Below are 25,418 nucleotides of genomic sequence, written 5' to 3'. Positions count from 1 at the left end.
TCAGGCACGTCCCCCCCCCCCGCCTCCTCCCCCTTCCAGCCCCACCTCGTTGATGGCGTTGTCGCTGTGACGGCGCTCGTGGCGCACCTTGGACACCCTGGCGTGCATGCGCATCTCCTGCTCCTCCTTCTGCGGCTTGACGGGGTAGCGCGCCAGGTTGGGGTCGCTGCGGTAACGCGTCTGGAACTCCTCCTCCCGCCGCCGGCGCTCGCGCTCCTCCTCCTCCTGGCGTCGCCGGTGCGGGTCCATGTGGGCGTGCCCTCGGGAGCCTGGCTCCTCCTCCCCGTCTTGGTAGTCCTGGGAGCGGCCCTTCTCCAGGCGCCGGCCGTCCCGCCTCTCCCCAGGCCCGGGACGCTCGTCCTGGGACGACTGGGACGGCAGCTTCCCCTGGAGCCTCCGGCCGCCGCCACGCCCCACGCCCGCCGTCTTGCCGTTCTGCTCATGCAGGGACACGGGCCGTTTCCTGGGGGGAGGGGGAGAGGGACAACCAGGATGAACATTCAACGTAGCATCACGCTGTCGCATTGCAAAGGGGGGGGGGGGAAGCGTTGGCTAAATGAACACCTTGCATTATAAAATGATTCCCGCACACTACGCCAGTAGAGTAAGTCTAACCTTGAGTATGCAGGTGTGTCTGGGGCTTATGTTGACCACTCTTATTTTACTCTGACTCACCATATGCAGTCAGACAGAAATACATGCACAGAACAAAAGGTCAAGACATCTAGACAAAGTGCAGCTGGAGGAATAGAAGGGAATATTCACTTTTGCGGTAACAAACTCTGCTTGTGGCACCATGACACAAGCAACACTACTCTTTTTTCACAATAGGGGATCCAAAAAAATCAGGCACAGGGCAACCCATATGCCCAAATGGATTTTTCCACCAGAACAGATTTGAGTTCCTGTCAGAGAAAAAAAAGATGTGTTCATGTGTGTCTGTGTGTGTGTCTGTGTGTGTGTATGTGTGTCATACTTGTCTCTCGGCGGTTCACTCCGAGACCGGGATGCCGGCATGGTGTCCGTTCCCCTCCCGGTGACCCCGGCCACACCGGCTGGCGGCTGCGTTCCGTCCGGGTGCCCAGCGCTCGCGCTAGTGGGCGGGGCCTGGGACCTGGAGCGGAGGAGCTTCCTGTCCCGCAGCGAATCACCGCCCACGGCTGGGTCGTTGAGGGTGGAGCCCAAGCTCACTGGCCGCGCCCCTGGCTCTGAAAACCATTCTCCTGATTTGGTGAGGATCTCCTGTTGCTTACGGCACAGGTTGCATACCCACATAATCTAGAGGGAGGGGGAGGGAGAGAGAGAGGACGTTACTGGATGCTTCACAGATACTGGGCTCCTTAACATGGCAGTTTGTAAAGTCGTTTTAGACAGAGACAAACACAGAGACTCGGACACAGTCACAGTGTGTGCAGAGGAAAGCAATTGTGCACGGCCTTCTTTGAATCTGCTATTGTCTCCGAAACAGAATGAGCTTTTGTCTTCATTTCAACTTGATCTCACATGCAAGTGAAGCTAAGCACAGGGCAGTTGCAAACACAGAGGTGGAGATATCTTCACGATAGATAACCGAAACGCCGACAACAACACCTTCTGTTGTTTCCTTTTGAAAACCCTCCCCCACCGACTCGCAGAGCGACGGTGAAAGCTCATCCATCTACTGTATGGGGCCAATGACAGAGGTTTCCTAAAATACCTTGCAAGGCTATCCCCCTTCCTCCCTCCCCCCCCCCCCTCCACCTCAGCTCACTGCTGATTAAATATTGAAGCCCTCTGGCAGACAGATAGAGGATGGAAGATAGACTATGCAACACAGCAGTATCTCACTTTGTATTCACTATCCATGGAAGCCAAGGCCGAGTAGGTAACTGTTTTACAAAAGGCCTTTGATGCTTGCAGACAACAGCTGGACTTTCTTGAACTTGACAGACTGTTGCTGGTGCAAAGCAGCACAGGTGTTGTTTATTTGTCATAGTTATTTAAAAAAGGTAGGATATTTAAATACTTTAGATGCTATGTCCTTCCGATGGCTTCCACTGTGCAATGCAAAATACAATTATGGTCTGTTAAAAGAAGTGGTGCCGATAGGATTATTAGCACGACTCATAAACTTTCACTGTTTCTCATATACAGGACATAACTATCCAATAAGGAAAAAGTTAACTTGTCTGATTATGGACAAAGCCCTGTCAGTTGTCTAAGTTATGTCTTTCTTCTGAATAGCCTAATAAGGTATAAGTCGTTGAGGCCACATCTTAGTCATGGCACGACTTTTGGGATATAAAAAGACCCATACTGTCTTGACATTAGGCGAAGTGAAGTCAGCTCTGAGTGTCCAACAAACTGACTATCAATCACTTACGACCATTACTCACATGTAGCCATGGCTACTGAATGTCACCTCCCTCTTCCAAGCGCAAAAGCAGTAATAGTCCCCTTTGGAATATGATGCCACGTTTATCTACAAAATAAATCCAAACTAGGTCAGATATGTCACGTATATTCCCAGTATTCGTGTCCCTTTTAATAATAAAAAAAAACACAACCCTAGGAAAAGCACTAAAGAGACAATGCTCTTTGAATGTCGGCCGGTAGGTCGGTTGGGCATCAAGTGATAATAGCGGTTAGTTTGTGCGCAGGCGCATCGTTGGCCTGATTGAATCGCAGTTGGCTCCAATCCAGACTAATCTAAAGTAAATCAGCTGCGCTCTCGGCCCACAGCTGTCGGGCAGGCGCCCGGCGACACACTCTCGTTCACTCAGTATTATAACCTCCTTCCTTGCTCTCACTGGCTCCCGGAGACTGGAGCAGGCAGGGCAACAGATTAGCGAACGCTGATAATCCTTTCAGCTCTTCACCATTATTCAACTCATCATCACCCAACAATCCAAGCCCCCCATACCAATACTAGCGACCTCTTAGGCAAGTCCACTACCCCTGTTCATTCTCCTCATGCTGCTTCAAATGAAGACAGAATTAACCAGTTTAGTGATTAGCAATCTCTCAGAGTGCACTGTGCGGGACAGCAATGTAAGGTGAACGGTCTATTATAACCGAGGTACATTTAGGGAATTGCAAAACTAAAATAGATGGTCTCAAAGATGAATACAACTGATGGTTGGTTGAGGATCTAAAAACACCGATTAAGTATTTCCCACTGCATAGCAAGAGGCGCAATTTAAATACTAGGGGTTAATCCTTGAATAAGAACGATTCCAGTAGCACGCACATAGCATACTATCCACCCAATCTGAAAACCGAACACCATCTGAAGCCAAACTATTTCTGGGTTCGTAAAAGCACGCCTCCATGTGTCACAGACTCTGCAGCCAACGCAGAGGGAAAAGCATGTAAACAATACAATAATGTAGGCCACTCAAACCGGAGTGTATTATGTGGATAGAACAACACACACATAATACGCCTACACACACACACACACAATAATCCTGAGCCATACATTCCTGGATAGCGTGACAGATATTAGTGGAGTGTGCTTTGTCTGTGTGTGTGTGTCTGTGTGTGTGTGTGTTTGTGTGTAAGTGCTTCTATGAACCTGTGTGCATCTGTTAAGTTTGAGAGTTTCATGTATGCCCCAAGACATGTCGTGTACTGTTTGTTTGAGGATGTGTTTCTTACTGTGTCTGTGTTTACCAATGTGTGTATTCACTCTATGTTCATGTGTGTGTGCGGAGGGTGATGGTCGTGCCACCACTGAGACAACCAATCAGATTCATCTCCCTAGAAGCAACCCACTCTGATGTCATCTTAAGTTCATCTCACTGCATCCTGTGGAGCGCTATGTGTCAAGAGGTGTGCGTGCGTGAGTGTGTGTGTGTGTGTGTATCGTTGAGAATGTACTGTTTATGAAAGCTTTTTTGCTTGGCGTGGGCGACTTGCCTGTGGGTGAAAAGTGTGTGTCTGCAAATGTGCACGAACGTGTGTGTGTGTGTGTGTGTCTGGCATGAGTGTGAGCAATGCCATTTCCAACGAGTAACGGTGCCAACCTAACTGTGCAGGGACAGAATGCTCTGCTCCATGGTAACCAACTCACAGTGAACAGGGGGGGGGGGGAGGAGGAGAGAGAGAGAGAGAGAGAGAGAGAGAGAGAGAGAGAGAGAGAGAGAGAGAGAGAGAGAGAAGGAAAATAACATTTTGAGAAAAAACTCAAAGGACAGCAGCAAACCAAAATCCAGTATATGTAGAAAGATTAACCTTTAGAGGAGTGAGTTCTAAATATTACCGACGCTCGCCAGCAGAGTGAGTTATTTTTTCGAAAGGAAAGCTAGCTAGCTTTAGTTAGCTTCCGTTACCTAGCAACCTAGCATAATTCTCGTAGCAATGCTACTACCTGCTAGTGTTACTTGTTAGCCTCCCAATTGTAAATTTTGAAGCCATACTATAGCGTTTGTCATATCGTTTTTGTCTATCGGAAAATAGTCGGTTGGAATGTTCAGAATCACATATGTGTGACGGTTACTCTGTGGGGCCCGCTTTCGAACAATCACATATACGTGACGCTACTAATTAACGGGTTAAAGGACAGCAACACACAAACATATACAACAAATGGTTTCAACAGAAAGCAAGATTGGATTGGGGATACTACAACTTGGTTTTGAGGCCACTTCCTCAACTGACACGACAGGACGACCTCCCAAATGAAGACGGCGTGCCACTGTCATTCATCAACTGACATTTCTTTTCTTCACCATCCTCTGCTCCCCTCTCACCCCCTCACCCTCCTTCCACCACTCCCATATGGAATGGGAGGGGGGGGGGGGGTTGGGGGGGCGATCACACACCGACAATGACTGCAGCGGAGGAGGGAACATCTGCCGCTCGTCTGGAGTCCTGCGGGTGTCAGCGTGTTCCGTAAACGGGGTGGTTGGATGGAGCGCAAGGGTCTTAGAATGGGTGTGGGGGTTGGTGCACAGTATACCCCCCCCCCCCGCACACACACACAACCCAACGCACACATCCCGCCCGAAAACACAAGCACACACACCAAACACTGACAGATTGACGTATTGGTTGCGGTGAGGAGTGAAAACTGCAGTCGTTCAGGGAATGGTAAATCCTGAAAGGAGGAGGGGGGGTTGGGGGGAGGAGGAGAGACGGCCGCAAACGACATAATGTTCCCATTTCACCTAATAAGGTTATAGATCAACCGCTGTGGGCCAGGCAGGCAGACGAGCCCAGCCCATATCGAGCACGCCGCCTCGCCTGCTTACAGAAGAGCGATGACAGCCGCACACCTGGCCCCGTACACCTGGCCCCCCGGGGCGATAGACTGGATCAACGCAGGTGTTTCACCTATCATACCACAGACTCTTTTTCTGTCATAGTAGCGGACTGTTGGCGTATCTTTGTAGGTTCTCCTCTATCCCTCCTATATCCCTATACTCCTAAATCCCTCCTATATCCCTATACTCCTATATCCCTCCTATATCCCTATACTCCTATATCCCTCCTATATCCCTATACTCCTATATCCCTCCTATATCCCTATACTCCCTATATCCCTCCTACATCCCTATACTCCTATATCCCTCCTATATCCCTATACGCCTATATCCCTCCTATATCCCTATACTCCTATATCCCTCCCATATCCCTATACTCCTGTATCCCTCCTATATCCCTATACACCTTTAGCCCTATATCCCTCCTATATCCCTCCTATATCCCTCCTATATCCCTCCTATATCCCTCCTATATCCCTATATTCCTATATCCCTATACTGTGGATATTATGATATCCACAGTATCAATCGTGTTGCCTCTAACCACTGAAGCTATAGGACGACTCTGTTTTACACAGGGTTGTTTTAGAATAGGGATGTGTTGCAGTGGTGAGTTGTCCTCATGCAGTGCCTTAGTGATCATACAGGCTTTTACTGTAAACCCAGATTGATTCTGGATCTGTTACTGTTGGTTCCAATAAAGGTTTATTGTAATTTTTTAATGGGAAGCCAGGAGGCCCAATCTACCAGCTCAGGGTGTGAGTGAAAATGCATTAGAGAGAGAGGGCGAGGGAGAAAGCGAGAGAGAGAGAGAGAGAGAGAGAGAGAGAGAGAGAGAGAGAGAGAGGGGAAGAGAAAGAGATAGGAAAAGACAGAGAGGTGGCAAAAAGAAATTGAGAAGATGAGCTTAAGCGAGAGAGAGAGAGAGTGTGAGAGAGAGAGAGAGAGAAAGAGAAAGAAGAGAGAGAGAGAGAGAGAGAGAGAGAGTAGAGAGAGAGAGAGAGAGAGAGAGAGAGAGAGAGAAAACCCGAGAGCTGGAGATAAAGGACACAGATATGGACAAAGAGACAGAAACAAAGGGGAAAGCAAGACATTGAGAAAGAAAGAGAGTGGTAGGGTGGAAGGGAGAGAGAGAGAGAGAGAGAGAGAGATAGAGAGAGAGAGAGAGAGAGAGAGAGAGAGAGAGAGAGAGAGAGAGTGGTTGTTTCCACATCAAAGCTGTGGGAAGAGGAGAAACAGAGAGGAGTGGACCGGGAGGAGGGGGTTAGTCATCGAGTGCTGAGAAACATGTCGGAGATTATGCAGTGTATTCTCTTCCTCTAAAAAGTGCAGTGTCGGCTCTATGCAGTGGGGGAGGAAGTGTGTGTGTGTGCATGTGTGTGTGTGTGCATGTGTGTGTGTGTGCATGTGTGTGTGTGTGCATTCAAGCAAGTGGTAAAACAAAGAAAGTGCTCTCACATGTTTGCGTCCACCTCAGAATTGATGCACCATGTTTCCACGAATGTGTGCATGCATGTATGCATGTCGTGTATGTGTCTCTGTCTGGAAATGTGTGTGTGTGTGTGTGTGTGCACGTGTGTGTGCATGTGTGTGTGTGCGTGTGTGCATGTGTGTGTGAGTGTGTGTGTCATACACACAGCCCTTCCATAATGGAGACAGATTGGCTGGCGTTTGTTTTCCATCCAGCAGCCATCTGGAGCTGACGTTTAAAAACACATAAACAAACAGCCATTCATAAGCTCCTGTGTATGACTGAGGGTGAAGAAGAAGCGAGCCGGGGCAACGCTAATGAGCGCATCCCAGAAGGCTACTTGTTTCACCCGCCCTAATATTCTACGTTGTAGTCTGTTTTTTTTTCCAATCTGTGACATTGTTCCAATGAAAACAACCCAACGAGCGGCTGCAACTCACCTCAGAAGATGGCAATCATTAAAAACCATCGCGTGGAATCAAATACCGAGGGTCTCCTAACAGGAGATGTGCATGGGGTTAATGTACTGGCTGTTTACGTGTATCTCATCTAGAGTCGGAGAATGAGTCGCACGCACCACACGCAGGGTCGAGACTTGCCAGCCGAACACACACTGTAGCCAACCCACACAGACCAAGTTACACAAAGACAAAGACACACGGACTCGGACGCACACAAAAAACACTGGTTCTATCGAGGACACAGTTGAGTTGTAGGAACTGAGTGAGTGGAGTCGTGTGAATAGCCGCTACGTTTGGTTTTATCGGAGGTGAACAGTAGCAGGTGGTGACAGGGAGAGAGGAGAGGTCATGGGGCAACTAGGAAGGGAACCGAGCCGTTCGCCATCCATCTCAGTCTCTCATGTCGGTGACCCAGTTCCAATCCAAACACTCGCACCTTCTACTCCACCCGCCAACTCCACTCCAGGTCAGTGGAAGGCCAAACCAAAAGTGTGCAGGGAATGTGGCAGGTGTACACGTTGGAGTGTGGGGGGGACTCTCTACTGTCTCCCTGTGCCCCCTGGGAAGCTCTGGTCTGGCCTCAAGCACAGGCAGGTCAAGCATGCACGGGCATAAGTGTGCATTCGCTCTGCATTCAATACCAGGGTCCTCAGGATCAAATGTGCTTTCTGACGTCCGCGTGCCAATCTAAACCCCTCCCCCCGCCCATCCCCCCTGTTTTTGACCACATTATCGTACGCTCCCTGCCTGACCTGTGTCAGATAGTATGTGAAATTCTTTGAGCGTTTGCTTGAGTCTGCCTAGGGCACAAGATGGGTTTTGATGACCCTTGCGGGACTATCCCACTGGTTCTGATGCGGCAGACAAACTCAATCAATCACAGAAGAAAGATTTTGTGAAAGGATTTTAAGATACTATCTAACCCAGGACTTATGTTGAGAGTAGCCCAGATAGGCACAGCCATGCCCACAGCAACAGGAAGAGGATACAGACAGGAGTTCAAAGGTCAAGGGGTTAACTACATAGCCAGGCACGGCTCATGCATGCCTTTACCCCCTGTCTAGTTTAAGCTCAGTAATGACAATAACTGCGATACTGAAAAAGAACTACAAAAGTGAACCATGCAGACACTCCATTACCCAGCAGTCCTTACCCTGTCCTTCACTATGAGATACTTTGCAGAGGGAGAAGACAGACAATGGACGCAGAATTAGTTGTTATTCAAAAGAACTACCACTCAAGACAACATAGGCCCTGGGTGCCTTAGATAAACCTCACAGGTTTGCTTTGGGAAGTCTATAAGGAATCTTCTAGTTCAGAAAGGAAGCTAGTATGAATTTACAGCGACTCATCTCGTCACGTAAACCATTGATCCTCATGAGAATGTATACATCGGCAGTGTTCCAATCTGGTTGCTCGCTTTACTGAAGACCTTTGTTGAAAAGTATGAGCCGAATTAATGAACCTGGATTCAGTCTAGGTTTTTCGCAATCTCATTTATCGACAAGGTCGATTAAAAGCCACCCAGGGTGTTGAGAAGTGAGTAACACTTGGGATTGGAACATGGCCAGTTGTTTGTACTTAAAGGGAACACATGTGATACTGTATATACCCACAGAACAGAGAGAGAACACAGAAAAGATGCTAACCACTTTGTCTTCCTGGTGCCATGCAGTCCAGGTTGCAGTGAGAGAGAGAAGTGGCCGAGGAAGGAAGGAAGGAAGTGAGTGAGGTATATTAGAAGGGAGGTGTGGGACAAGGATTAGGGAATAGCAGAAAAGAAAAGAAAAAGAGAGAGTGGGAGAGAGAGAGAGAGAGAGAGAGAGAGAGAGAGAGAGAGAGAGAGAGAGAGAGAGAGAGAGAGAGGGAGGAAGGGGAAGAGGAAGAGGAAGGGGATGAAGAAGAAGACAGATAAAGGGACGGAAAGTTGATGAAGCATGTCAAAGGTGGTGGGAGAGTCGATGTTGAAAAAGAGAGGGAGAGAGGCAAAGTGAGAGAGTGGGGTGAACCATCGTTAATAAACAGTTCAAGTATTTCAAAAACACACTTATCCAGTGATTAGAGGAGGTGAAAGGAAACAGAGCTGGGGAACACACACACACACACACACATGCATGCATTTTTTGACATAGTTACAAAGTATGTGTTTATAAGAGACTGAGGTTGTGTTTAAACAAATGGTAAACTAAGGTATTTATGACTTATCTAATCAATGGCCAGCTAGGGCACGTAAATTGGGGAGAGTGGGGTTAGGATTAGTCAGCTGACCCATCTGCCCTGAACCTTTTGACCCCAGGAGATTGGGCTGGTATCCTGTTTGTGCCTCATAAACTTAGAGAAAGAAAATCACTACATCGAAGGACATGGGACGCCAGTCTGGGGGTTTTATTGTCCTAAACTGTCACTGACCAGTGCTGACCAATCATGGTGACCACTGTATTGATTGATTAGTAATATCTGTTCTCTGTTCTTATAAGGGAGAACTTATCTGAATGTCCTTTATCACTCATGCGAACGATCTGTGGTTAGCACCTCCTTCGTGATGACTGATCACAAAGTACTTTGTTAAATCATATGTTTATGTTCAAACTAAATAAATTGTATTGAAACCACATATTTTAACTATTCAGTTAATTGAATTCTGCCTTTACAGCACACACACACACACACACAACTCACAGACATCAAGGGACATCAAACATGCATGACCTGTGACATCATGGCCAACACAGTACCGGCGTGTCAGCTAGGTGTGCGACACAGGAAATGGAGACGACAGAAGCGACATGTTGGTCCAGCAGCCGAGACCACGCCCACCCTGACCAGCGTACCCATGGCGACACGCACGGCACAGGTGATGAATGAACGCTGAATGAACACTCTCTGAAGTCATGTTTCACAGAGCAAGCAGCCAGGACATCTCAAACATGACTAGGAAGACGAAATGACTGAAACATGTCTGTTTGGCACAGATTTAGTTTGTATCAGCACGTTCCTGTAATGCCCTCTGGAGGGCAGTGGAAGGTACTGCACGGTCAGGAAGTGTGGAAAAACTAGCTGAGAGAGGAATATTAATCCTCGGTTCATCTATCGAAAGTGACAGCACCTAAGTGGTTTTGGTATATCAAAACAACTTACGCGAAGCATTGTCCCCGACAAATAAATGTGTTTTGGTGAACAAACGAGGAAAGAAATTGATAGAAGACGCTAGCAGAGAGCCAAAGTCTGACAGGCTGTCAGACGCTAGGCTAACTTGTTGTGCTAAAACGGGGGGGGGGGGGGGGGGGGGGGGGGGGGGGAGGAGTTTTATGTAATCGAACAAAGCTCCCACTTTCCCTGACGCTGTTATTTTGCTTGGCTGGAGCTCAGAACAGGACGAGGGCTAGAGAGTCAGGAAGGAGCTGGAGTGAGCCGTCACAACACATCTACCCTCGCTGCTCACACACACACACGCACACACACACAAGCACACGCTCACGCACACGCACACACACACACACACAGGCATTCACGCGCACAATCATCGATAAACACACATGCGCATACAATCGCGCGCACGCATGTACACTTGCACACACGCCGACGCTGGCAGACCCATATAGACACACGCACACACATGCAACCGAACAAACACGCATACATATGCACAGATAATAAAACCCAATAAATTCACACGTTCCCTTACACGCTCACTTAAATTCAGATTCATTCGGGCTCTACTCAGCACCAGGTCAAAATAAATGAACGCCTAATAAATAAAGATAATAAATGGCCAGTAAGTGGTCATTCTCTGCTTCAGAGCTTACAGACTATATTAAAATGCATTACAACCGATGGGTAAAAAAATGAATCGAAAATATTTGAATATATTCCAGCACCACTTGCAGTGCTGGTATCCACATTCTCATTATCCCATAAGGCCGTAGCCTGGTCCTGCCTCCCTTCCCTGTGTGAATCTGCTCTCCGCTGGGCCCGGCGGATCTGGGACAGATTGGGAACCAGCAGGCCCAGGGCGAGGGGCCCCACAGTCAGGTAAGACCCAGGAGGGGGCCTTCTCTCTTGGGCTGGACCGGAGCCCGGAGGGGGTGGGGGTGGAACGCGCCTGGAGCTTAAAATAAACCCTGCACTCGGCGGGTATGGACCCGGCCCAGCATCCTACCGTGCACTTCCTCTGGCACTGGGGAACTGGACTGGTCTGAATACTGCACCATTCACAAGCCGTGGGTTTGTGTGGCGTGTGAGTCAGTATCAATGAACCCTGTCCAGACAGGTCAGCGAGCTGACAGGATATGATGCGTACTGTCCTGGGGGTGACTGCGTGATTCAAACTAGACAGACACAGCGTATGCAGCGTATGCAGACTAAGACGTGACGACATGGACGTGACGACAAAACGCGCCTCCGTTGCGACCTGACGTGGTTACCGTGAGCAACGACAAACTGTCGGGTGACCTGAAAAAGCAGAGCATGCTTCTCGCGCGCTTTGATTTCCCCTCCGAAAGAAATCAAAGCGACACAACGCGACAAACACAGGGAAGACAGACAGGAAGTGATGCGAGGAGGGCGAGAGGTGAACCGAGGGAGTTTGGACGGACGTAAAGAAGGGGAGACGGGTCTCTCACGTTGTTGGAACGCAGGGAGACGCGCCCCCCGCAGCGGGCACAGAATTTGGTCTGGCAGTAGGAGCAGAGGTGACCGCAGCCGTCTGCAAACTTGGTCTTCCTGCAGATCCCGCAGGTCGGGGCGTCGTCCTTGTGTTGGGTCTGCTGGCGGCGGGTGTCCGCCCCGATGCGCCTCACTTCCTGTTTGTAGCTCTCGAACTGCTGGTGCAGCGTCCTGTTGGAGCGGGAGAGAGACGGAGAGAGAGGGAGAGAGAACGCTTGCGGTTAGATACAGACAGTGAATATAGTGGGCTTTATTCGCTGCCTAACTGTTTGTTGGCAAAATGTTCACTTCTAATTATAGACGTTATTGCTGGACAGTTAACTGAATAATGGAAAATCAACTCTGCATTTTTGTACTATATTTTTCATTAATATCAGCTTTTTCCCCCGGTCTCCCTGTAAATGCAGAGGGCTTTCTTTGAACTGGAGACATCCTCGTTTTACTTTCACAGCTGGAAGGCAATTAAAACGCTACATAAAAGGTGTTTTGGAATAAATCTAAACTTAAACAAAACTTTTGCCATAGCAAAAATCCCTCTGTTCCGTAGCCCTCACCTCCACCACACAGCCCTTTCCCCTCTCCTTGCCTTTCCCGGAATGAAACTAACCCATTTGTGAATTGCAAATCAAGGCGTGTGAAAATCCAGGCCTAGCGAAGTAGTCCCTGTTGTATTGTCAAAGGAATACACCATTAGCATAGCATGTCGCTCATTTAAAAGAGCCAGACCGAGGCTTTAATTACCAGAGCGGAGTGAGAGATGGGAGAGAGATAGAGACGGGAGAGAGAGAGAGAGAGAGAGAGAGAGAGAGAGAGAGAGAGAGAGAGAGACAGAGAGAGAGAGAGAGAGAGAGAGAGGAGTGAAAAAGACGCAAAGAGAGAAACTCGATAGCTTCATTCACACGTTGCCTGTGAAGAAAGGTTATCCTGTGAAATCTGAGGGTTTGTCTTCAGCGAAGATATTCAGGGAAAGATCACCTTTTATGGTCTACTGATCCAAGACTAGGACCACCGACACATACTGACACTCTACTCTCTTAAACAGCAACACAAAACACCCAAAGCAAAGAAGCGTTTTACAGAAACTGTATAATGTCAATGGACATTGAGATCTAGGTGAGACACTCTCAGATGAGTCGAGTCGAGTCACCTCTTCCTGTAAACAACCCCGTATTGTTCCTGTCGGTAGTCAACGATGCCAGGATGAAAAACAGGTTGAACATATGACTCCCACTTGGATGTTTCCAACTGTCCAGGTTCGTAGCAACAGTCAAACAAATAACGATTATCCGCCATGATGTCTTCTTAGTGCCAGCATGTACTCAGAAGATGGTGTTTGTCTGTCCTCTGAAAAACCCCACCTAGGGACATGTCCAAAGGTCTGGTTCTGTCACTGAAGTCACTGAAGAGACATCGGAATTGAATTGATTCTCAAGGAAAACATTGCAAAACAAACTTGCTGTTAAACCCCCCGAAAGACATTGTGGAAAGGTCTTGACAGAACCGCAGGTTCAGAATAGAAAACCTCACAAGTCCTTGTCAAAACACCAGCTGTGGCATTTCCTAGGTCTCCAAAAAATAAACGTTGCAAATATTTCATGGAACCACCAAAGATCATCCTCCCGATTCTGCTGTAAACACTGTAAACACTGTAAACACTGTAAACACTGTAAACACCGTGACAGAGCAGTAGGAGATACAGACACTCCACCTTGACCAGAGCCTTCCCTTCCCTCCTTCAGAGAGCAGACTGTCGGCCTGCAGAGCTGGAACAAGGAGGCGGGAACGTGGCCAGCGTCTTGGATAGTCAGGTGACACCTCGCGCGGGTGGGGGGGGGGGGGGGGGCGAGCAGGGACAACGACGCCCAGGTGACGTAAGCTGTGCCCGGTTAGCTGTGTACTGAAAGACGATGTGGAAGTCGAAACGACCTCTCTGTGATTCGGAACCCTTTTTTCCAAATTCAAGTTTGTTGAAGTTTTGGGAATATGTAGTGCTATTTTGAAAGTGTTACAGGAAAAGGACATTTGAAGGAGAGGTAGCAAATTGAGGACCTCCGAACAACAAGTTTTAAAATAAACCTGCACTCTCTCACGTCCTTGATGAAAAGCTAGCATTGAATTAATTGACTTAATTTACTGTCAACATGATCTCACCAATCAATTTGACGGCAGACCTACAAACTTGATAGACTTAAGGCTACCAAATGACCTTGTTTGAAAAAGGAAGAGAGTATTTGATTTGCTTATATTGGCCCCCATTAGTGACTTTATGAGCAGGCTGAACAGCCCTGTTGTTACCCACGGTAACAATGTTGCAACAACATTAGACAGACGTAGCACCAACGTCATGGCCAGGGCCACTCTGTGCCCTCTGACCCTTTAAAGAGATCTGTCAGACCAATCGGAATCCAGTACCAGAGCCACCACCGGCGCCATGGGAACAGCTGTCAAAAACAGAGAGTGCATGGCCAGTCGTCATGGAAACCTTCGACGGCATCAACACGCCAATGTCATCGGGGGTTAGAGAAGCAGATGGTTCTGTTCTTGAAGAGCTGGGTCACTTTTGAGTTGCTTTTTAAGGTTTGTCAGCTGATGTTTAATTATAGAACAATGACCTGAAATGACCATCAGTGCAGAACCGTTTAGAGCGCTGAAATCACTTCGAAATCAATGCTTCCTTGAAGAATAAGCAGGCATTGACAATTTTCGATTTGAGAAACTCTACATTGCGTAGATGCTTTATAATAACAAAACAGTCCTCTCCATGACAAACTAGTACTCACACGAAAACAAGCTTCTGGCTAAAATATTATCTTCCACTGACGATGCGTGGATATTAATAGGTACACACAGTAAAAAAAAAAAGACAATCTGTAAAGAAGATGTGGTGTGAACATTCGACAGCGCCAACATATTGTTTTAGAGAGAGACTTCTGTTCGTGAGATACTTGTTTTTGTTAGTGAGAGGATAGGTTTTGTTAGTGAGAGACTTGTTTTTGTTAGTGAGAGGATAGATTTTCTTAGTGAGAAGATAGGTTTTGTTAGTGAGAGAGAGAGAACACGGCAGTGTGGCTCCAGCTGGATGTCTCTTCCTCCGCCAGGCTGAGTTCGTTCACTCTGCTGTGCCTTCATCGATTATGTGCCTGAGTCTGTTCCCCACCATGGCGCGACCTGTCACAGACACCACGCCTGCAGGCTCACAGCTGAGAAACACACTTCTGTCTGGAAAAAGACCCGGCCCTGAACGCGTTCCTCTGTGTTTGTGGCTGCTACACGGCCTCAGTTCTGCTACGTGACTTTGTGGTTGTGAACGCCGCCTAAATGCGACAGTACACATAGGGTTGATTACGTTTCAGTCACCTATCCAGCGGGTTTATATTTAGTCCAAAATCCTAGTTTCACCACCCCCACTCTCTCGTTTTGTTTACGAAGGCTCCCAGGCTGGGGTGCCCAACCAACCCCATTGCATGCTGGGTAGGCACCATACGACACAGGGGGGAAAAGAACCTGTCCCATGTTCTTCTGCTAGCAGGCACTTCCTGTTTCTACCTCCACCACCCTGTCATCCCTTCTTTCCCTCTCTTGCTCTCTGGAGAGCTCATCTCCTCTTCTCTCTCTCTTGCTCTCTGGAGAGCTCATCTCCTCTTCTCTCTTGCTCTCTGGAGAGCTCATCTCCTCTTCTCTCTTTCTCTCTGGAGACCTCTCTGTATGTAATAGTGACTCAATCCTCTCTCTGGTCCTCTCTGTAAGTCCTTGCTTTCTTTCTACATTGATCATCCAGTCGTGTGCTGAAGAACAACTACTGGAACTGTTGCATTTGAGAACCATACACCCAACAACAATGACTATTTTCCTCTTTGTGGTGCGACTTCTCCCAGGAGGGAAATGGAAAGAGAGAGAGGGATGCACATCCTTTACAGAGATCCAGAGGACTCTCTTCAAGCCCACCCGGATATCACAAGCCCACCCGACACCTCCACACACACACACTCTCTACTTTTGTTCCTGTCACATTTTCTCACTCGCTCGCTGTTACTCGCTCTCTCTCTCACACACGCTCTGTCCATCGCTCACTGTCTCTTTATCTCTCCGTCTCTGTCTCTTCATCTCTCTCTCTATCTCTCTATCTCTCTCTCTCTCTCTGTGTCTATGTCTCTCTCTATGTCTCTTTATCTCTATCTCTCTGTCTCTCTCTGTCTCTCTCTCTCTCTCAAAGTCTCTCTCCGTTTCTCTCAGGGGGTTGCTGGAGAAGGCAGAAAGCATGGATGATGCCCTCGTTATGCCAGGGTTGGAGTTGGCACGAGGGAACTTCTGCTAAACACACACCCGCATGCATGAACGCCCACACACACACACACACACACACACATGCCCCACACACACATACATACACACACTGCTGAATATGTCCTTGTCTAAGACACAGGCTGTCACAGTGACTGACTAACAGGGTGACCTGAACTGGCTGACCTAGTCTCTCGGGGGAACATTCCCAGACCGAAAGTCTGACTGTAGAAGAGTCAGAATCCAGATGTGGGATAACCCAGGCCACACACACACACACACACACACACACAAGGGCGTGCTTGCGTCAGGGGCCTTCTATATTCAACCCACCATGTCGGAGCACCTCCTTCACTCCTGCTGTCTCTCGTCCTCCTCTCTCTCTCTCTCTCTCTCTCTCTCTCTCTCTCTCTCTCTCTCACTCACTCCCTCCCTCCCTCTCTTCAGCCATCCTCGAAGTGGACTTGTTAATTAGCGGCGCTATGAATACATTGCCAGAGGAGGGGGGAAAGGGGGAATGGCGTGGGTGGGTGTGCTGTGATTGTGTGTATGTATATGTAGACCGTGTGTGTGTGCGTGTGTGTGTGTGTGCGTGTGTGTGTGTGTGTGTGTGTGTGTGTGTGTGTGTGTGTGCGTCAGCAGGAGGAGGAGGAGGGTCCTATTTCTGTCTCGTCAGCTGATTCTAGGAGACGGCTTCCAGAGGAGGCTCTTTCCCAGCCGGTGGAGCTGCGTTCATGTACCAGACTCTCCCAGCGCCCGTCGGACACGGACGCCAGACCCACACACACATCACACCGTGCTGACCTTTGACCTCAGCATGGCTTGACCAACAGGTCGTCCACTGGACAGAGAGCTGAGAGCTGGTGAAGCACACTGCAGGTAGATAGATAGATAGATGTTGATGTTGAATTTATTTGGAGAGGAGGATACGATGATTCCTTGAACGGTCATGTTCCAAAAAAAAAAAAAAATGGATGGTGGTTCTGTAAAACCTGTTCCAACAAAATTACAAAAAGTGAGAGAATAATGCGGAGGAGAGAGGGATGAAGAGAGGTGAGAGGAGGAAAGGAGCATGCTTCCAAAGAGAGCTTATGTGAGAGTGAAGGACATGAAAAAAACAAGGGAGTGTTCTTGCGAAAGACAAACAGAGTGGGAGAAAGAGTGGGAGAGAACTTCAAACTGCACAGGTGAGTAGATCTTTCTGCTGGAGACGAGAGACAGACAGAAGCAGGACTGCCATCTGCGAGGAGGAAGCAATAGAAAACGAGAAAGAAAAAAAAAGAGAAGAGCCGAAGAAGGAATCAGGCGTGGGCCTGAAAGGAGGAGAGTAGCAGCATCCGGAGTCTCTCTATAAATATCTCCTGAGGAGAGGGGAGGAGTGGAGAGGAGAGGAGGAATGGAGGAGGGGGGAGGGGGAAAACAGGGGAGAGGGAGGGAGGGAGAACAGTGGAAGATATGGGATGGAGGGAGGGAGGGTGGGAGAACAGGGGAGGCGGGGGGGGGCTGGGGGAGAAATGGGTAGAGAAAGGGGAAGGTAATGGAAAGGGATTTGGTTGGGGAGGAGAGGAGGGAAGGACGGAGGGGTCAGTCAAAGGGGAGACAGCCACCCTCCCTCCCTCTCCCTCCCTCCTCTCCATGGTCCTGTCATGGTGGGGAGGTTGACAGGCTTGTTATTGATGTGTGTGTTTTCTCTGTATTTATAGGCCATAGTGCCTTTTTGGCATGGACTCTCTCTCTGTCTCTCCCCTCGTCTCTCTCCCTCTCTCTCTCTTTTATTCCTTCCACCTCCTTCCTCTTTCCTACTTATCATCTATGTATTGGATTCCACTCTGTCAGTCAGAGGTAATTGATAAAAATGGCCTTCTCCTGTTATTACTCCTGCAATATCCTTCACTCTCTCTCTCTCTCTCTCTTTTATCTTTTATTCTCTCCTTCACTCAAACACGTACACTCTCTTTCTCATTCTTTCTCACTCACTCAGTGCTACTTTCTTTCATTTCCTCTCACACACAAACACACACACACACACACAACCTGACCCTGACCAAGCAGGGTAACGTAAACTAATCCGTGCTTGTGGACAGATGCTCATCCCTCCATTGGTCCCATCAACTGACCCTGAGTATCCACCAATCAGCATCTACTTCCTCTCTGCGGTTAGTTAGAAGTTTTGTAGAAGATCCTTTCATGCCCCTCTCTTCTCAGCGCTATCTTTGCCCACTCTTAGGTTGGCAATCTTAGCCAAGAGTAAAGTGCTCCATCTCTCTTCACTTTGACCAATCACATAGCCCTGCACAAACGTACACATACGTACACACACCCACTCACACACACACAAAATGTAAGTTGTTATGCAAACTGATAATCTCCCAAATGAAGAAAAACAATGTTGAAATGTGCACACGCACGCGCACACATACACACCTGTTTGTAAACACATGCCTCAGAAGTTCATAGACCAGGGTGGGGCCACTACTGAAACAGTCCTTCAAATAAACATGGTCATCCACACATATGCACACACACACACACACATACACCATGTAGAAATCCTGACCAGTCCAAGCGGAATGCCTCCTCATTAAACTTTCATGTTGTTGAGTTCTGGGAGCACTAAACAGGCTGCTCACCAGCTTGCTTGCTGTCTCTCTCTCCCTCCCTCTCTCTTTTTCTCTCTCTCTTTGTCTCACCCTTGCTTTCCCCGTCTTGCCATCTACATCCCCCTGACCCCACCCCTCTCTGTCTTTTCTCCCTCTTTCCGCTTCCCTCTCTCACAGCCTTTCACTCTTCCATTCTTTCTCCTTCCCACCATTGTTGGGGGGGAAAGGGTGTAAGAGGGACATCCCTCCAACCCTCCAACCCTCCATCCTTCCATCCCTCCAACCCTCCAACCCTCCATCCTTCCATCCCTCCATCCCTCCAACCCTCCATCCTTCCATCCCTCCATCCCTCACACCCGTTTCTATCCCTCCCCTCATCCTCCCTCTGGTCCTCCCTCTCTCTCCCCTAGACACACCCTCAGACATCCCTGCTTCCCTTCTCCATGGTGTAGGTGCGCGTTGAATAAGTAAAGACCTCGACCCATCCTTCTCTCTGTCTCCCTCCCCCTCCCTCTCTCTCTCTCCCTCCCCCCTTCCCTCTCTCTCCCTCCCCCCCCATACTGGGAAGACGTTGAGGGTGGGGGTGGATCCCCTTCCGCCTGTGCCCCACCCATTCCACCTATCCTTTCCTAAAACCGAGGAGAGGAGGTAGGAAGGAGGACCCAAAGAGTAACCCTCGGGAGAGGCCGTCCCTGGGCTACTTAGCTCACTCGATGCACCCTAAACCCTCCATCCTAAACCCTCCATCCTAAACCCTCCATCCTAAACCCTCCATCCTAAACCCTCCATCCTAACCCCTATGTCCTAACCCCTACGTCCTAAACCCTACGTCCTAAAGCCTAAATTCTGGTCTACAAGACAAACAAAGATTCAAGAGGAGCTGAGGGAGTAGAACAGGTAATGATTAATGAGGTTTGTACAGACCAGATGTAGGGGCGTACACAATAGACACAGGCGCGACACACATACACACACACTCACGCACAAGGGCACACACAAACACACACAGAAGGCCAATTCCTACCAGGAGATGAAGAGGGGGAACTGGGCCACAATCTGAACTCTTAATGATCCTGAAACGCACACACCCGCACAAACAATTCGTAATGATTGTGACAAATAACACACACACACACACCAATGCTCCCCGTCCCCCGTCACACACACACACACACACACACACACTATTATTATGACCTAACCACTGCCAAAACCTACTTCTCAGAATTTGCTGTTCCACTAAACAGTGAGGGCCAGAGAGAACAGAATGTTCGGCTGTTCTTGACGTGCCGCCCAGTTCCTGCTCAGACGAGGCGAGGAAAAACGACACCCCACTGAGAAGATAGACGTGTAGAAGCATTCACACACACACACACACACACAGGCTTAAACACACACTCCCACACTCGTCTCCACCATTTCTCCAGGTGTTCCAGACACACCTCACTGCCTCTGAGTTGTTCTAATTAAGAACAAAGAGTGATGAAAAGATCTAACGTCTTCTAAATACACACACACACACACACAGCGTAGGCACACATGGCGTAGACACACACACAGTGTGGACACACACACACAACACGCACACACACAGCATGCACACACACACACACCGCATACACACACACAGAACATAGATGTTTTGGTTGTTTCAGTTTCCTCGGTGAGCAGTGGTTTTAAAAGTGGTGCACACACACACACATGATGCAGACACCCAAACGAAGCCAACTCATTAAAATATACATCCAATTAGATCAATATAACAATGTGGGAGGGGGCTGAAACTGGTTAGGACATCAACAATATATGGGCCACCAACAGCGGCCCGCAAACTGAATATTTAAATATTTCAGGACCTGCTTCCAAGTGAGAACTATTTTCAGATCTGATCCATTATTCAACATTAACATTTTTCCTCCCAGAAACCTTGAAACCCTCGTCTCTGACTGAGAACAGCAAAAAAAAAAAAAAAAAAAAAGGTTTGTGTTTATCTACAATAGTGATAACTCCTTCATGTAAGTGCTGCTTGATGTGAGGAGGGGATACTTTCCCAGGGTGAGAAACATGTCGATAGGTCAGCGTAAAGTTTGTACTCCAGAATGATCCGATGCTGTGCGATGACTTGCAATAAAGGGTTACATCATGTGTTGTACCCTGACGTCACAGATAGACTGATATTCAGGGATTGTTTTCAAAGATGAGGTCAGAGTTCAGGCCTGCAAGCCTATGGGCCAATCAGACAGACTGATGGTCGACCCGGCCAACTGACTAATGGTGAGGTTGACTTGACCCAGCCTGTAGCCTGATGGTTAGGTTGTCAGACGGGCTGATGAACTGTTGGGGTACCAGAGGTGGTATGGACCCTGCAAAGCTACATGATGGCCTTTGTTTACATTTAACTACCAGGAAACAGATCACTGTTGAGATTCTGAAAGAAGTGAGAGCTGTGAGAGATGATACTTAAGACCGTCCAAGTGTTGAGAGAGACAAACACACACACACACACTATACCACACACACTTTAACACCCCCCCCCCCCCCCCCAGGTGTCTTAAGGGCAGCAGCTGTGTTAGAAACTGGCAAAAGCTCAAGTATGCCTCAAGACTGAGTGAACAGTCACCAATGACGTTGGGCATCCCTCCATTTCTCCATCCATTCATCCCTTCATCCCTCCATCCCTTCATCTGGCCCCTGGCCTCTCAGGAACCTGCTCCATGTCAACACCAGCCATAGACTCTGTCTATCACACACACACACATCACACACCATCAATGCCCCTTAGTCACACAGCTGACACATAACGATATAGAACTGAAAACTGTTTTAGAGAGAGAGAGAGAGAGAGAGAGAGAGAGAGAGAGAGAGAGAGAGAGAGGGGGGGGGGGAGAGACAGAGAGAGACAGAGACAGGAGGAGACAAAGAGAGAGGCAAAGAAAGAGAAAGAGAGGGGGAGTTCACACACAGGTTGTATATCCTGATCCTTTCCTCCCAGACTGGTCTGTGTCAGAGGGATCCTCTCTGGGATCCTCTCTGGTAGACTCCCCCTCCTCTCTCTCTTTCTCTCTCCCCCTCCTCTCTCTCTCTCTCTCTCTCTCTCTCTCCCCTATCTGTCTCTGCACCCTTATCTAACAAGTCCACAACCTCTCCTAGTGCATCAATATTTGACAGAGGGGTCTATATTTACTTTTCGGAAACCTCAAAAGCTCTTGAGGGCGGGGGGGAGGGAGGATGACAGAGAGAGAGAGAGAGAGAGAGAGAGAGAGAGAGAAGAGAGAGAGAGAGAGAGAGAGAGAGAGAGAGAGAGAGAGAGAGACAGAGACAGAGACAGAGAGTGAGAGAGAGAGAGAGAGAGAGAGAGAGAGAGAGAGAGAGAGAGAGAGAGAGAGAGACACAGAGAGAGACACAGAGAGAGACACAGAGAGAGACACAGAGAGAGACACAGAGAGAGACACAGAGAGAGAGAAAGAGAAAGAGAGAGAGAGAAGAGAGAGAGAGAGAGAGAGAGAGAGAGACACAGAGAGAGAGAGAGAGAGAGAGAGAGACACAGAGAGAGAGAGAGAGAGAGAGAGAGAGAGAGAGAGAGAGAGAGAGAGAGAGAGAGAGAGAGTGACAGAGAGAGAATGACAGAGAGAGAATGACAGAGAGTGGAGGGAGAGAGATACAGAGAGAGAGAGGGGGTTTTGCTACAGAGGTTGTGTGAAAGGTTTCAACCGCATCAGTGTTTAGTTAACTCAGCACTGCTGACGTTAGTAAAGTCTGTAAATACTGTATGACCTCATTCACAGCCATGTTCGTATCATTAACAATTGCATACACTTAGCCTGCATTCAAAACTGAGCTATCCCCCTCAAACACAACACACATTTCCAAACCTTCCTTTGCTTTCATAACCATGTTAAAATATCTGAGTGTCACGCATAGGACACTGGTCCCATTCCAGCCAACATCCTTTGAATGAGACAGACCACAATGTTTGACAGACAATAATATTCCTATACTCTCCTCCTAGCAACAACACCTGCATTGATGAATCATCCGGTTGTACATCCTGGTACAACCAGTACTGAGTCAGCCAGGTGCTGGGTTCCCAGAGCTTGGGTTTTACCGGTAATCATTAGCCCAGGGACAGCACTCTTGGCTGGGAAAGAGGCCTGGTGATGTTGGCCTCACCCAGCTGGAGGTTGTGGGGTGACGGAAGGCCTATCTATGGTCTTATCTCTCCACAAGCTGTTTGGGTTCACAGACCTCCAAGGACTGGATAAGGGGTCCAGTGGAAGAGTTGCTTGCTGTGATCAAACACCCGCTTGGTCGTGATACAGTAAGAGAGGTAGAGAGGGATTTGGGGAGAGCACATCTGCATGTACAGCTCAGGTTCCAGAAAGATTTATTTTAGTCAGTGTGATCACATCCTCGTCAATGGTTGCCTGGTCGATGCTTGTTCGATCACGTGACAACTGTGAGTCGGTGGACAGTGACTTGCTGGGTGGTCCAAGCAGGGATTGGCCTGATGTGCTTGTGAAGGGTTGAAGGTTCTGCAGGGTCTACTCCTGTGCTACCCACAATGCATCAAGCTACAGCCTGTAACAGTGTTTGGAAACCAAAGGACAAAGGGTCCTATTTTTTCTCTCTGACACCATAGATATGTTCTTTCTGGAGACTACAGTGCAATTATGTACCCAAACATTCTATGGATTATCAGCTATTTTACAGGTTGTGATAAGGGTCAAATGTCAATGCTGATTGGCCTTCTGATTACATGATGTACTGAGCCTGTGGAGGGCTCATGGCATATTCAATGCAGGCTTTCCTCTCCAGAGTCTCTCCTGTCTTTCCCTGTGGACTCAAACCAGAAAAGGAACTCACGCCAATGTAATTGCAGCAAACAAGAACCAGGAAGTCATCAGGAAAAGAAACACATCACTTTCAGTGTGTCTATTTCAAGCAATCCATAATAAATAATCGACATTTACTAAAAATTGGTTCATTAGATTGTTAACTGTATAGGATGCACACTCTATGTGTGTAACTGCCATTATCTAATCACATAGACTAGAGGCTTCCGCAAATGTATATAACTTCTTTCCAGGTCTGATGGACGTCACTGCATTGTGTTGGAAACCGACCGGTGGGAACCCCCCAGTAAATCCGAGCGTTCACGAGGGAGGAAGCCAAGAATAGATACTTGACGTGGGGAGAATACCAATCCGCTCCTTCACGCGCTGTAAATGTGGCACGCTTGTCGAGAGAAATGGCAAACTGATTTGTTGAATCTTGGAAGTATTTGACGCTCTTTCGAAACCAATAAGCCTCTATTCAATCATTCATTCAATAACTTGTTCAAATACCCGGCCTATAGGTCTTAATGGGATTATATGAAGCTCGATTCTCAACCACACCCCTTAGTCGAATATATTACAACGGTCTCACGACTGACTGTCAAGCATTAAGACAAATGGCTTTGAAGCATCATTAGAGCTTTAATGTCGGTGTCCCCCTCGTTGCTCGCAGGAGGAGGGCACGAATAACGTATCGTCAGTGTCTTTCACAGCCCGTATATAGTTGAATGACACCAAGTAGGCTAAGTAAGCGACTGTGGGGCTATAGCCGGTAGAATCCGCCGTGTCGAACGGACGGTAAAGCACAGACTAGTCCGCTGATGAGTGGAGATGAGGATGAAGGAGAGAGGAGGAGGAGGAAGGTGAGGGACACACAGTCGCGTGGTAGGCTATGATTCATCCCTCGCGCACCCTCCGTGTCACACCCCGTCTCCCCGGTCGCCCGCGCTACACCTGTAACTCATTTGACCCCGTTTTTCCATCCTTATCGATGACCACCCTTCATCACCGAGGGCTGACACGAAATAGCTGACACTATCACGTGTATTGTACAGGGTACATCCATAGCTGGATATCTGACACCTGTAATCTGCAGGCTACTTGTCAGCTAAAGGCTTTTGAGTATAGGCACAGCTGTCGACTACACATTTTCAACAAAGCGTAGTCTTTCATGATGTGATTTGGAATGGAATGGCCGAATCTTCTTTTCTCAGCGTCTTAGGTGCGAATTGTTTCCAACAATGACAATTCGGCCAGCAAGGGCACGCCGCTAGCGTAACAGCTGTATACGGAAATGAGGGGAACAATAGGCGATGCAACGGGTTGTATTGAATGGGTGTGTATGTGCAAATGTAGCTACAATGCCAAAGGATGCGCACATTGGTATTGTAACATGTTCGTTTTAATGAGCGCCGGATGGCCATGCATGTGTCTTCCTTCTGGCCACAGTCAGGTCTCGTGAATGGGGGTGTGTGTTGCGTGTGTTTCAGGTTCCACAGAAAGCAAATGTAGCCCCTTACTTTAACATGGCTTCTTCTTTCTCCTCTTCCTCCTTTTGCCGATCCATCACTGCCATGATTATTTTCCTCTCCTCCTCGGTGAGGTGGCTGAGATCCGGCAGGTCGGGCATGGTTGGCGGCGCGGTGGGTGGGCGAGGGCCGCCTTGGGGCCCCACTGAGGCGGACATCTTTACCACCACCCCTCCTTGGCGTGTCGTTTCGACTGACAGAATTCCCGAGCGTTAAGAGCCACACCTCACGACATAGTCCACAGCGAAAGCAACAGTGGCAGCTCTTGTGAATAGTGCAAGCCACTCATGGTTCCAGGCACCCACGGTTGTGCTTTTGTTGCTCCTCGGC

At 48.4% G+C, this 25,418-nt stretch overlaps 1 protein-coding gene across 1 annotated transcript; it reads right to left on the bottom strand.

Moving 5' to 3' along the window:
- On the bottom strand, positions 1–25,418 carry rims1b (regulating synaptic membrane exocytosis 1b). Its single transcript, XM_047044269.1, has 4 exons — positions 25,080–25,418; positions 11,801–12,014; positions 977–1,278; positions 1–463 (listed from the first exon to the last, which is right to left on the bottom strand). The coding sequence occupies exons 1-4, from the start codon at positions 25,244–25,246 to the stop codon at positions 1–3; spliced, it is 1,146 nt and encodes a 381-aa protein (XP_046900225.1). The 5' UTR covers positions 25,247–25,418.

This window comes from Hypomesus transpacificus, chromosome 21, assembly GCF_021917145.1.
Source record: "Hypomesus transpacificus isolate Combined female chromosome 21, fHypTra1, whole genome shotgun sequence".
NCBI lineage: Eukaryota > Metazoa > Chordata > Actinopteri > Osmeriformes > Osmeridae > Hypomesus > Hypomesus transpacificus.
Note: the sequence above shows the minus strand (reverse complement) of the source record. Positions and strands in the feature narration are given on the sequence as shown.

What these genes read in the sequence shown, in the direction of transcription:
- rims1b (XM_047044269.1), bottom strand. Translation starts at nt 25,246, where the DNA reads ATGTCCGCCTCAGTGGGGCCCCAAGGCGGCCCTCGCCCACCCACCGCG. An exon ending in TCTCCCTGCGTTCCAACAAC is followed by an intron (nt 1,279 to 11,800) that starts GTGAGAGACCCG and finishes CCCTCCCTCTAG; the next exon opens with ATTATGTGGGTATGCAACCT. An exon ending in AGTGAACCGCCGAGAGACAA is followed by an intron (nt 464 to 976) that starts GTATGACACACA and finishes CCCTCCCCCCAG; the next exon opens with GAAACGGCCCGTGTCCCTGC.